The 12606-nt window shown below is 38.9% G+C and overlaps 2 protein-coding genes across 5 annotated transcripts; both read left to right on the top strand.

Annotated features, from left to right (window-relative positions):
- The first annotated feature begins 376 nt into the window (after positions 1-376).
- On the top strand, positions 377-7481 carry LOC130162986 (nucleolar transcription factor 1-A-like). 2 transcript variants are annotated; one of them, XM_056366928.1, is made up of 21 exons: positions 377-692; positions 900-1075; positions 1354-1431; positions 1535-1690; positions 1799-1863; positions 1994-2039; positions 2137-2193; positions 2467-2516; positions 3092-3233; positions 3405-3446; positions 3532-3600; positions 3869-3918; positions 4694-4835; positions 4977-5018; positions 5104-5172; positions 5545-5606; positions 5720-5909; positions 5996-6043; positions 6124-6195; positions 6501-6569; positions 6660-7481. In XM_056366928.1, the coding sequence occupies exons 1-21, from the start codon at positions 665-667 to the stop codon at positions 6720-6722; spliced, it is 1716 nt and encodes a 571-aa protein (XP_056222903.1). In that variant the 5' UTR covers positions 377-664; the 3' UTR covers positions 6723-7481. The 2 variants fall into 2 exon arrangements, with proteins under 2 accessions (XP_056222903.1, XP_056222904.1); XM_056366929.1 differs by lacking the exons at positions 3092-3233; positions 3405-3446; positions 3532-3600; positions 3869-3918.
- A 147-nt stretch (positions 7482-7628) lies between these two features.
- atxn7l3b (ataxin 7 like 3b) lies at positions 7629-12076 on the top strand. 3 transcript variants are annotated; one of them, XM_056365246.1, is made up of 9 exons: positions 7629-7763; positions 8307-8353; positions 8473-8597; positions 8778-8910; positions 9214-9385; positions 9747-9847; positions 9978-10000; positions 10169-10214; positions 11099-12076. In XM_056365246.1, exons 3-9 carry the CDS (start codon positions 8547-8549, stop codon positions 11176-11178), a joined length of 606 nt encoding a protein of 201 aa, XP_056221221.1. In that variant the 5' UTR covers positions 7629-7763; positions 8307-8353; positions 8473-8546; the 3' UTR covers positions 11179-12076. The 3 variants fall into 3 exon arrangements, with proteins under 3 accessions (XP_056221221.1, XP_056221220.1, XP_056221219.1); XM_056365245.1 differs by lacking the exon at positions 7629-7763 and adding an exon at positions 7803-7921; XM_056365244.1 differs by lacking the exon at positions 7629-7763 and adding an exon at positions 7868-7951.
- The last annotated feature ends 530 nt before the right edge of the window (positions 12077-12606 follow it).

The following is a 12606-nucleotide window of genomic DNA, read 5'->3' on the forward strand; positions in this document are numbered from 1 at the left end:
CATTTCTTTAAGATAGAGAAACTGATAAAGGGAATTAGTAATAAAATGATTTTGTCCTGTCTGTGTCCTGTTGTCCTCTGGAGACAGGACAATGAAATAAGATTTATTTATTCATTCATTTATTTATATATTTATTTACATGACTTTATAAATGTAATATACTACCTTTATCAGTATTCTGAAGATTGTGTATGACTCTACACACTCCGGGGCAATAGGTGGTGCTCTGCACCCTTAACGCTGGTCTGCGTGTTTTGTTATCCGCCAAAAACCACAAAGAAGAAAAAGAAGCGCAATTTCATTGGCTGTTTTCTATCAGTTTTGGGTGACGTTTCTCTTTTCTTGTCTCTGATTGGTTGTTCTCTCAACAGGGACTTGTCGCCTAGAAATGTAGTCTCCTAAAAAAATACACAAACCACGTTCTTCCGCTGTTTCGTGTTTTTATTCTGGAAATGAACGTAACGACAACGAGGGCAGTTAGTTAAGATAACCTTTGTTTCAATATAGCCTGGTTGTGCTTAATTCGTCACGTTGGTGACTAAACTGAGCTCGCTAGGTAAGCCGACCAGCTAATGTTGTTTTACCGGTAGTCACATGGATTGACTTGAACTTCTGTCGACTTTGCATTGCAAGACTTCAACAAGAAACACGTTTTATTGGAAAAATGAGTGGAGTTGAATTTGAGAAATCTGGTGAGTACAGTTAAATAAACTGGATAACATATTCACTCAAATAAATTTTTGCCAGCTGACATTACACTCATAATGACTTAAATTACACGAATGACAAAATAGTCATTTGGCTTCCTTTGCAATATCCCTTGTAAAAACCCTTGTCAGTCACAATGTGATTAATTCAATTATTTGCCTGGTCTTTCTGTCCCTGTGCTTTGACTACAGGCTGGACCACTGAAAACCTGCAGAAGCTTTTGGCTGCAATCGAAATCAACACTCCTAAACGTTACAGAACGTGCGCTTATACTAAAGGACTGAAAACTGTGGACTGGAATAAGGTGGCTTTCCCTCCTTTCTCTCCTGAAGCTTGCCAAGAAAAGTGGGGAGAGATTTTGCACAAGGTGAATCACAGTTCAACGCTACATAATCAGTTGACAAAAAAAAAAAAAAAAGAAATCGTCACAGGGTCCACTCATCTGCTGCTGTTGTGGAGTTTTCAATAATATCGCAAAATATACTTTGGCAGATGTTAAAATCTTAAATGTCAACTGCAGGATGCAAGAATGAACTGTCATTCTCAGTAGAAATTTGCATTGATCTTATACATAGTTAGCTAGAGTATTACCTCTTGTAGGGTCTATCTGTTGATTGTAATATCCTGATTGTTGTTGTTTCTCAGATGCGCAAGTTTCGGTCCATCACAGAGCTCATTGTTGAAGCTCAAGATTTCTTTTCAAATCCTGCATTGATCAGTAAGGTGAGCACAGCACAATTTTGTAAATACTATAAATACTTGCAGCCTGTCATACAAAAATATAGGTTTCATGCTGGGAATTTTCAGTGTGTCATTTTTGCTACAGCTCCATCCAGATTTCCCAAAGAGACCCACTCCTTCGAATGCCAAGTTTTATGAAGATAACTGTGCTAAGTTTCAAGAGCAGCACCCAGAGATGAGCCACAAAAAGGTAGTGGAGGTCCTGTACAAGAAATACAATGTACTCCCGAGGAAAGAGAAGGTATGGTCAATGAGAGGCTACTTCTGAAACAGCACTTCTTTTCACTCAGCGTTGCCTTAGGCCTCAGTTTTACATCATGACATACTGACTTTTTTCTTTGAATCACAGGCTCAGTATGTGAAGAAACGCCTGCTTGCAATGGAAGAATATAAGGCAAGGGTGCTGGAATTCAGGTAAAGTAAATAAGGATAATTAAGTTAATTTAGTAAATTAACACACATACAATACAGCGTAAACACATGTGATTTGACCGAGAAGGCTGCCGGTGTGTATTCAGTGTCAAGCAAATTTTTTGTCTTTCAGGAAACAATACAAATGTCCAGATGATACGGACGCAGACATCCCAGATGTAAGTGATCACACAAGCCAGTAGTAGTCATAAGCTGGAATGTGCTGTTTCCATGGTTTGCTGGGATTTACCTCATGATGATGTTTATGCTCCTCAGACTTTCGATAAGAAGGAGAATTGCATCGAAAGACCTAAAGGCCATAAAGAGCGCAAGGTAAGAAGTACATCTGTTGTCCCAAAAGAGGAAGAAGGTGTCTCTAGGCGACCCAGATGTAAATGATCACATCAGCTATCACTAGTCATGAAGTGCAATGTACTATTTGCATGGTTTATTCCTCCCAAATGCCTATTAATATAATATTCATATTCATATATTACAGTTCATATTCATTGTAAGGACACATGTTATTGGTTACACTTATGTAACACTGGTTCCTAATCTTAATTTTATCTTCAAATTGATATGTGACCTCTCTTGTTAAATCAGGGTGAAAAGCATACTGAAGGTGCAGAGGGTCTGCCTGCCAAGCCTCCTATGTAAGCTACACACACACACACACACCCATCTCAGTGACAGTGATTGGAATTGAACTTTGAAGTCCCTTGTTTTGCTTTGTTGGATGTTCACACATCTGCAGCTTGCACCTCTTTTGCTGTGGTCATATTTACTACTTACTGTAGAATCATAGTTTTTAATCACTTTTTGTGATTTAGATATGGTTGCGTATGTGTATCTTGTAGAAATGGCTATAATCTATTCTGCAAAGAGCAAATAGCGTCCATGGAGGGTATCTCAAAAAAATGGATTGCACCCTCTTTCTTGCCTCCCTGACAAAGAACGGGGCATCACAGAAAAGTTGTGTCATTTTAGGTGCTCTTTAAAGTTGGCCACATTTACATCCTCATCCACTAGAGGGCGTGGCAGTTCCAATAGATACATGCTCAGTATTTCCTGTCTGCCATTAGATATGAAGAAAACCTTTGGCGGACCAGCAAAACTTATTTAACTTTGTGACAAAAGTCTTGAAAACTGTCTTATGTTGTCTAGGCTTTATCATAGTTTTTAATCACCTTTTGTAACTTATATTTGATTGTGTATGTGTATCTTTTAGAAATGGCTATAATATATTCTGCAAAGAGCAAATAGCATCCATGTCGGGTATCGCCAAAAAAGACTATGTGAGTGTTTGGGCCAAACGCTGGCGAGATTTGACTGAGAAACAGAGGGAGGAGTACAGTGTACGCTGCAGAACGGTATGAATGCACACACACACACACACACACACACACACACAAATTGCTTCATATAGACTGTCCTATAAAAACTAACTGCTGCACTGCAAGACTCTGAAATCAGCATTATCATGCCCGGTTACAGCAAGAGTCAGCTGAATCTGAATGCAATATTTGCTTCATTTCTTTCAGTTGAAAAGAAAGTACACGACTGAGCTGGATGAATATCTAAAGGTGGGTAATTTAGAAGACTGCAGTGACAGTGACATTGAGCTGATACTGGTAGACTTTGTGTGACGATGATGTTCATATTCCTCAGACTTTGGATAAGGAGGAGCAGCAGCGGATCCTGAAGGAGAATGGCATCAAAATACCTAAACAGCGCAAGGTAAGAATACATTTTGCCGTCCCAATAGAGGAAGGAGGTGTCTGCAGACACCCCAGATCTAAGTATTCACATCAGCCAGTGCTAGTCACGAGCTATGTGCTATGTACTGTTTGCATGGTTTATTCCTCCTAAGTACCAATTAATATAATATCCATGTTCATATAATACAGTTCATATTTATTCATATTTGGTAGCAGTTATGTGATTCTGATGGCATGGTTCTAAATTTTATCTTCAAATTAATATGTGACCTCTCTTTTTAAACCAGGGTGAACAGCATACCGAAGGTGCGGAGGGTCTGCCTGCCAAGCCTCCTACGTAAGCTACACACACACACACACACACACACACACACACACACACACACACACACACACACACCTCAGTGACAGCGATTTGAATTGAACTTTGATTCCTTTGTTTTGCTTTGTTGGATGTTCACAAATCTTTCACTGTTACTATCATATTTACCACTCACTGTAGAATCATGTACTTAGATGGCAATTCAGTTTTTTTAATAAGAATTCACTGAACTTTTATTGTGAAGTGTCATCCAAGTGGATGAAAAATAACTGCTGCCACCAGAGTAGATGAGGATGTACTGTCATTTAAAGTGTTGGCAGAGATGGTATTTGGTTACAGCTGTGGTAAGCCATATGGAATGTGTTTGATTGTCTGTATTGTTAATGAGATTGTTGTTACATGTGGTGTACCACTATACTAATTGATATGGAGCACAAGCCACTCCCAGTCAGTTCAAACGTGCTGTGTGCTGCTCGGGTTTGGATTGCACCCTCTTTCTTGCCTCCCTGACAAAGAACGGGGCATCACAGAAAAGTTGTGTCATTTTAGGTGCTCTTTAAAGTTGGCCACATTTACATCCTCATCCACTAGAGGGCGTGGCAGTTCCAATAGATACATGCTCAGTATTTCCTGTCTGCCATTAGATATGAAGAAGACCTTTGGCGGACCAGCAAAACTTATTTAACTTTGTGGCAAAAGTCTTGAAAATTGTCTTATGTTGTCTAGGCTTTATCATAGTTTTTAATCACCTTTTGTAACTTATATTTGATTGTGTATGTGTATCTTTTAGAAATGGCTATAATATATTCTGCAAAGAGCAAATAGCATCCATGTCGGGTATCGCCACAAAAGACTATGTGAGTGTTTGGGCCAAACGCTGGCGAGATTTGACTGAGGGACAGAGGGAGGAGTACAGTGTACGCTGCAGAACGGTACGAACACACGCACAAACTTCATACAGACGGTCCAACAAAAACTGGCTGTTGCACCACAAGACTCTGAAATCAACATTATCATTTCATTTAGTAAAAATCAACTGAATCTGAATGCAATATTTGCTTCATTTCTTTCAGTTGAAAAGAAAGTATGCGACTGAGCTGAATGAATATCTAAAGGTGGGTCATTTAGAAGACTGCAGTGACAGTGACATTGAGCTGATACTGGTAGACTTTGTGTGACGATGATGTTCATGTTCCTCAGACTTTGGATAAGGAGGAGCAGCAGCGGATCCTGAAGGAGAATGGCATCAAAATACCTAAACAGCGCAAGGTAAGAATACATTTTGCCGTCCCAATAGAGGAAGAAGGTGTCTGCAGACACCCCAGATCTAAGTATTCACATCAGCCAGTGCTAGTCATGAGCTATGTGCTATGTACTGCGGATCCTAAATGAGAATGGCATTGGAAGACCTAAAAAACAAAAGGTAAGAAGAAATTTTGGTTGGAGGGGGCTTTTATTAGATTTGACTGATCCTATTTGCTGTATTGTTCATTTTCTATGTCATTAGGATGTTTCTCTTCTTCACTATGCCACATATAAACGACAGCTTATAGTCAGTGAAAATTGTTTGATTCTGTACCCCTTATGTGTAAAAATTACATTAGATTGACTTTCTCTTTTAAAAATATTTCTGATGTGCAGGGGATTAATAGAAAAGTGAGGCATGTAATACAACTTCCTGGTGAGCCCAAGATGCCATCTCGGTGAGCAACGTCAAACAACATTTGTGCCTCAGGATTCATTAAAACAAATGAAATCACCAGTTGTCTCTCCGAAGACAAATTTGCGACTGTTTTTTTTTATTCTTTACTCACAGATCTGGTAATGTAATCTTCTGCAAAAAGCAGATGGAACTTCTGCAGGAGGAATTCCCAAATGCAAAGGAGCGCTTCTTAAAGGTCAACCAAAGTTGGCAGAAGCTCTCTTTAAAGGAGAAGGAACGGTATAAAAAGAAAGCACAAGAAAACTTCAGAAAATACTTGATGGAGCTGCAGAAGTGGTTTAAGGTATAAAGAAATTTCTTCAAATGTTTTTTATTAATCTAGGTCGTTTTTTATTAAATTTAAACCATGTCACCTTTTACATTCTTCAGGCGTTGACAGCAGCAGAGCAGAGGGATTTTCAAAAACATAACCCCAGTGTAAGCAATGCAAGCACCCATTTGTATTTCTATTAATTTTAATTAGTTTCTTTAAATTCACAATATACCTATTTTTACAGAAATGTCAGTACCTCAAAGTCAAACAAATTGAAGTTGAGGTCGGTGAAGAACCATGCTTGAACATACCATCGGTAAGTTGAACTTTTGATACAGCTCACATGAAGTAACACACTCTTTGATGATGTGACCAATGCAAACCTCTGATAATACAGGTGGCCTTATAGTGAAGGTTAAAGCACTAGATGTTAATAAGTGTGTAGTCAGTGGTACATTGTCAGTCAGTGGTGCAAAGTCAGTAAAGTCATAGTTCACTTTGTAAGTTTTGTCCAGAGAGAATAACAGGATATCATTGATAGAATAAAAAAGAAAATTCTATTTGCTGCACTCAGGTGTAAAAAGTTGTCTTCTCAGTCCACATGTATTATACTTCACACAGGATTCAGAAGATGAAGACATTGAGGACAGCAGCAGTGATGAAGAAGTGGTCAATCTGGACTGGGATGAGGTTAGGAAACTTTAAAACTTACTTTTACTTTTGTATTCAATTATGCAACTGTGCATCCAGATGTTCTAAATATCAACTGTTGATCCACAGGATGAGGAGGAGGAAGAAGAAGAAAAAGAAGAAGAAGATGATATCATTTTTGAGATGTATTAGATTGTGATGAGATGGACAGCAGAGGTCTCACACACAGCATGTTCAGAGCTGGATTCTGGATTTGAGAAGATGGACAAGTGCTTCAGTGGCTGAGTGCCAAAATAACCAAAACTGTTTCACATGTCCATTGCTCAGAGTAAGAACTTAATGGAGAAATAGATTTGGGACTTTAAGTGAGTCCTGCTTTACAACCTAATCTTGTGGCCTTGTCACGAAAATAGGATCCATGCAATAATACTGTTTGAAGACCATTATTTCATCTGTTGTGTTTCCATGGTCTGAAGTCCCAAATCAATTTGTTCACTTTACCAAAAAGCAAATGTGGGTCTTTTTTAATATTCTGTCATAGGGAATAATGTTGAACATGTACAGAGTGGGGAAAAAAAGTGGGTGTAGAAAAGCCCCCGAGCAGATTCTTCTGGCCCTTACCACAACATAATGCATCTGATGTTGTCTATAGCCAGACTATACATCCTTATGAACAAAGGAGACAACAAACTCAGCTGATTTTGTACTTCTGCTGTTAAGTAATGAATATATGTATACATAAAGTTGTTATAAAGAGAAAGCTCCATGGCCAGAAGCCATTCGGATTGTGTTTTCCATTAGTTGGTTGGGGATTGGTTTTAATTAAGTGGAAGAACAAAAGAATTTATCTCAGCATTGTTTTTTTAATGTTACGAAGGCTTTCTAATTATGCTGTTTGTAGACCCCACAAATAAAAGATGTTTATAATAAAAGTGCTGCATAAAGATGGAATTCATCTCAGACTGCGTGATGCAGTGAAGTTCAAATAACTGGGCTTTAACCAGACCAGGTTTTAAAGTACGATGTGTTATTAATGAGAACTACAAAGCCAAACAAAGTGTGTAGGGTAACGCAGTCACATGCTGGCCTCGGTGATAAATACACGGAGTTGGTGTTGAGTGTGTAAAGCCCCGGCAGTGCAGCAGAGGAAGCACTTGGTGGAAAGTCGTCGTGTAGCGATCGATTGCTACTGTCTGATCTCTCTGACGTAAAGATGGATGCCAGCCGAAATAGGTAAATAAAAACAATTAGTAATTTGCGCGGCTGTGATTGAGATATTCCCTGTAGTTAGGCTTTCTATAGGGATACAAGCGTCGTTTTCTTCCCCTCATTCATGGTTTGTACGGAGAGTTGAGAGGCGAACAGCCGCAGTGCAGCAGCAGCAGTGCCGGGTTCGTGGACAAGCCTTACTGTAGTCAAATGTAATTATTCAATAGCAAAACCATTCAGTCGCCTACAAATGCGCTACATTGTTTCTGTTTACTCAACCCAGTGTGTTACATTTGACACGTTTAGCCCGTAGCTGTAGCTGCTGTTGACCTGGTGGTTTTGTGAGCAGGATACCGCCTTGTAACCTCTTGGCATTTTCAATTCCTCCAGCCTATTCATAGCCACGCTCTTTGTTTTCTTCAGCAAGGTTTAGGCTAAGCTGCCTTCATTAAACACCAATGCTCGGACCAGTGTTTGAGACGTTTGGCTACCGTCTATGTCTGTTTATCGAGGTGTTCAGCGCTACAACACCAACGCTAAGAAATTGTGTTTTTGTGTTATTCGTAGGTTATAAACGTGGGAAGAAACTCCCTGGCAGTGTTCAACGTGCAGTTGTAAGTAGCTGCATCACCTCCAAGGCGTCAAATGTTGACCACACACTGATTTACATTCACTGGTTAAACAGGATTTAATGGCACCGTGTTGCTAACTGTGTGTTTCCCTCCTGCTGCAGCCCCTGTTTTGGCCAATGCTTGCTGCGCTACAGCATGACCACAGCAGTGTCGGCTCATCTGGTAGTTCTGGCAAATGAAAATGGAGGAGGTTTCAATGTCCAGCCTGGACAACAGCAAGCTGGAGGTACAGTAGAGTAAAGCCACAGAATAATAATGCTTCTAGCAGCCTTGGAGATGCACATTGAATCTGCAGATGCACTGCAGAGCTGTTGGATACAAACCAGCAGTGGTAATATACACAAATAGGCATCCCTGTATGTCTCTTGGCCTGACTTGTGTCTGTTTCCTGATCCTTCCCTGCCAGGGCTTAGCTCAGGACATCCTGTCTGACCTGGTGGAGGATGCATGCCTGGGTCTTTGCTTCGAGGTCCACCGGGCCGTCAAGCAGGGCTATTTTTTCCTGGATGACACGGACCAAGAAAGCATGAGGGACTTTGGTGAGCACAAAGTCATTCCCTCCCTACAAGAGAAGCAAAGCTCATTTTTTATTCTCAAGCCACCTATGCTTAATTACCTCAGGACAGCAAGAAGTTGTGTGAATTCAGTTTGCTGTCCATATTGTGACAATAGATAGTAACAAAGAAGGCCAAAGACAGAAACGACACATTCAGGCAATTAAATCTTTCTGTAAACTGTAGGTAGGCTCATGTATTTTGAGATCCACAGCCATTTAATGCAATTAAATGATAAAACGTAAACCTTTAGTGAATACTGTTGCAACTCTTGCTTTCAATTTGCAGAAATTGTGGACCAGCCGGGATTAGACGTGTTTGGCCAGGTGTACAACCAGTGGAAAAACAAAGAGTGTGTATGTCCTAACTGCAGCCGAAGCATCGCTGCCTCACGCTTCGCACCACACCTGGAGAAATGCCTTGGGATGGGACGTAACAGCAGCCGCATAGCCAACCGCAGGTATGAGAGTAGCCTAAAACCTAAAACAGCTTAACCTGAGGTACCTCTGTTTGTTCCAGTGTAAAACAGTATCATCTCATAGCAAATTTACTCCACTAAAGTGGATTCTGACTGCACACTGTGCTGATGTACACCTCATCATATGTCCTGTAAGGTAAAAAAAAAAAAAAAAAAAATCACCCACCTGGATAGAATATATAAAACATCGACAAAAATCTTAAAAAATCGGGACAGATGTAGGTGCTGAAGCAAAAAGTGGTTTCAGGTCAGATTGTATGTTTTTTATTATCAAACTTGTTATTTGCGAGGAGTAATGATGACTCATTGTGTGCGTCATGCCTTCTTCTTCTCTCTTTTACAGAATAGTCACTGGTAACAACACGAACAACAAATCGGAGAGTGACCAAGAGGATAATGATGATGTCAATGATAATGACTGGTCTTATGGTGCAGAAAAGAAAGGTAATGCACTGGTATAACCTCCTTTTGGTAATACAGAATGTTGATTGCTGATATAATCCTCTAATGACGTTGCGCACATGAAATTACTCACATGTTTCTAAATCTAAAATTGAATGTCCTTCTTTTACAGCCAAGAAAAGGAAATCTGATAAGGTACTTTTTTATTTTCATTGTAAAAATTAATGAAGCAATCTTGAGGAGCATTATACTCCTTTTCTTTTTAATCCCTAAAATTAATTCATTTATATAAACACATGGAGAATATTACCTATCATTCCTGATTTGTCAACTCAAAGTATTCTTTTTCTCTTTGCACATCAGAATCCAAACTCACCCAGAAGATCCAAATCATTCAAGCATAAGAGCAGTAAGTAGAAGTAATTCAACTTCCTCTTAATGTCAAGACTACAGTTTGTGTACCTATATAATTGAGCACTAACAATTTTGGAAATACTTACAGTCCGAAACGTACCAGGAACATGAGGCACGAAAAAGCTAAACACGCAATAGATGCTACAGCGTTTTCACATGGTTATTTATTAAGAGTACCTCTGTTATGAATACCCATGGGAATTTTTGGAAACAGGTTATATGATCTGCAAGTCTGCAACTATTTTCAGGCTATATATGACCCTTTTGCATGTTGGTGGTCCTAAATTACAGGGAAAGGCATGGGAGCATTTTGTTTTTGTTTTTAATCTGAATTTGAACAGTAAGAAAGTCTTCGTTTTATTACATTATCCTCTTTGTGGATAATGTAATAACCAGCATAGAATGTAATACATTTCTACATCAAAGTACATTTCATTGTGAGCTCAATTTATATGATTAAAGGAGAGTTTTATCACCTGACACAAAGCTTCTGTTAGCAAATGACCCTAGCTCCAGCATTTGTAGTCTTTTTTTTTTGTCTTACAGTTTAATACTGACAGATTCATTTATAACTGCTAACAAACATGTAAGTTACAGGTGTTAAGCTATACAGTATCAGAGTTATATCAATTCATACTGAAACTTTGGAAAGCTACTGCCAATTAAACTTGACAAAGAGTCATCAAAAAGTGTTTCTCCAAACTTAGTACTTGTTTTTTTGTTTTTCCAAGAAATTTTTGAACTGTTTTAATACCACCCACAATTTAATTTTTCCAGCTGTGAGCACTTACTGTTTTTAAAATTTCACTATTATTTAACGCCATGTGTAGTTGGATGGAATGAGTGAATGAATGGTCTCTTTGCTGTTTATTTCCATAGGCATGATGGGTCCTAGGCGTCGTATGGACAACCAGGAGAGCCCACGTATGCTGATGAAAGATGAGGCATTCCCTCAATAATACACTCAGCCACAAATACACATTCAATATGTGTGTGTGTGCGTACACACGGACGCACACACACAGGAAGACCAATAACACTTCACCTTTGGTTCTTTATGATGTGATATCAATGTACGTTGATATTATAGGTGACATTTATGGTGTTTGCTGCACTGCAGAAGCAGTCCAGACCTCCCACTGTATACTTGACAGATTTTTTTCTCGCAAAATCATCGTACCAATACTTTTTTTTTTCTTTTTTTTTTTCTTCTTTTGTTCAGTTAATTTTGTTTGTTGCTGAAGTCCAAAATAATGAATATCACCATATACGATTTCACTGCACAGAGATAGATTCTGGTGTAATTCATTCAGTGGCCAAGCAGGGGCAGCTGTGTGCACATACAATACTGTATGTCGTTTCTTAAAATACAGAAATGATTAGGCATTAGGTGTACTTATATTTACTCACCTGTTAAAAATCTCTTCTTTTTTTTTTAACAATAATGTTAAAGACAATCTTTACTAATGGTTTGTCTTTTTATTTTCACAATCACTGTCAGGCTCATAGTTCTCCAGTTGAATTACAATACATTGTACACGTGAGAGAAGCAACTCTCAGTTTGTCATTCACCTGTGGAAACTTGTTTTAAAAATGTTCAGTAAATGAACCCTTAATTGTACAAGCAGGTATTTACTGCAAAAAAGCAGGTTTCTTTTTGTTTCATTTTTGGTGGATAGATCGGCTTGTTTTTTAGCATTCAAATACGTCTTTGTATCATGTGTTTACATTGTAAGGGTTACATACAGTATATCCTTTGTGTGATGTGATAGTGTAAATATTCCAATAGTTGAATTGCTGCTATCATGGCTCAGTTTGTTTCATCTGTCTAGCATAATAAATGATTTGTTACCCGTCCTATGGTCTTGGGTTAACTTGAACTCTTAACAGGCTCTGAATAGGGTTTTGATGGATGTGAAACAACAGAAACAACCACAGTAACCCTTGCTCAAGTACTTGTAATACCCGGCGACCAACAGGGGATGCTGTTGATCAACTGGTGAGGTTTTGAGTAGAATTACACATCTGTTGGATGAGACAGTAAATGCTGCTTATTAAAGGGTTTTTAAGCAACAAAATGTGGTAGATCTTATATTTAGGAAACTGACAGGTGATAAACACAACATAGATCACACAGTTTGACCTTTTTTCTTCAAAGAAGTTGAGTTTCCAGTACTGAAAACAGCCAGAGGGACTCAGTTATGCTGCCTTCAAGCGCTATTCCTAAAGTCTTTTTTCTGAGTTCTTTTACAGTTGTGTGTCTAGGCAAAGGGGCTGAGCAAAAACGATAGAAAATGAAACTTTCATGTCGGTACTGTTGTGTATGAAGGATGTTACAGTAGTCGTGGACCACATGCGCTGCAAAAGGGCATTCAGAAAATGATGCA

This window comes from Seriola aureovittata, chromosome 21 (genome assembly GCF_021018895.1).
Source record: "Seriola aureovittata isolate HTS-2021-v1 ecotype China chromosome 21, ASM2101889v1, whole genome shotgun sequence".
NCBI classification, from domain to species: domain Eukaryota; kingdom Metazoa; phylum Chordata; class Actinopteri; order Carangiformes; family Carangidae; genus Seriola; species Seriola aureovittata.

Bases quoted from the DNA above. Each gene is read 5' to 3' on its own strand.
- LOC130162986 (XM_056366928.1), top strand. From the start codon at position 665: ATGAGTGGAGTTGAATTTGAGAAATCTG. The intron at 1,691-1,798 runs GTATGGTCAATG...TTTGAATCACAG, and splicing joins TACTCCCGAGGAAAGAGAAG to GCTCAGTATGTGAAGAAACG. The intron at 4,836-4,976 runs GTACGAACACAC...CATTTCTTTCAG, and splicing joins ACAGTGTACGCTGCAGAACG to TTGAAAAGAAAGTATGCGAC.
- atxn7l3b (XM_056365246.1), top strand. From the start codon at position 8,547: ATGAAAATGGAGGAGGTTTCAATGTCCAGCCTGGACAACAGCAAGCTG. The intron at 9,848-9,977 runs GTAATGCACTGG...CTTCTTTTACAG, and splicing joins TTATGGTGCAGAAAAGAAAG to CCAAGAAAAGGAAATCTGAT. The intron at 10,215-11,098 runs GTAAGTAGAAGT...TTATTTCCATAG, and splicing joins ATCATTCAAGCATAAGAGCA to GCATGATGGGTCCTAGGCGT.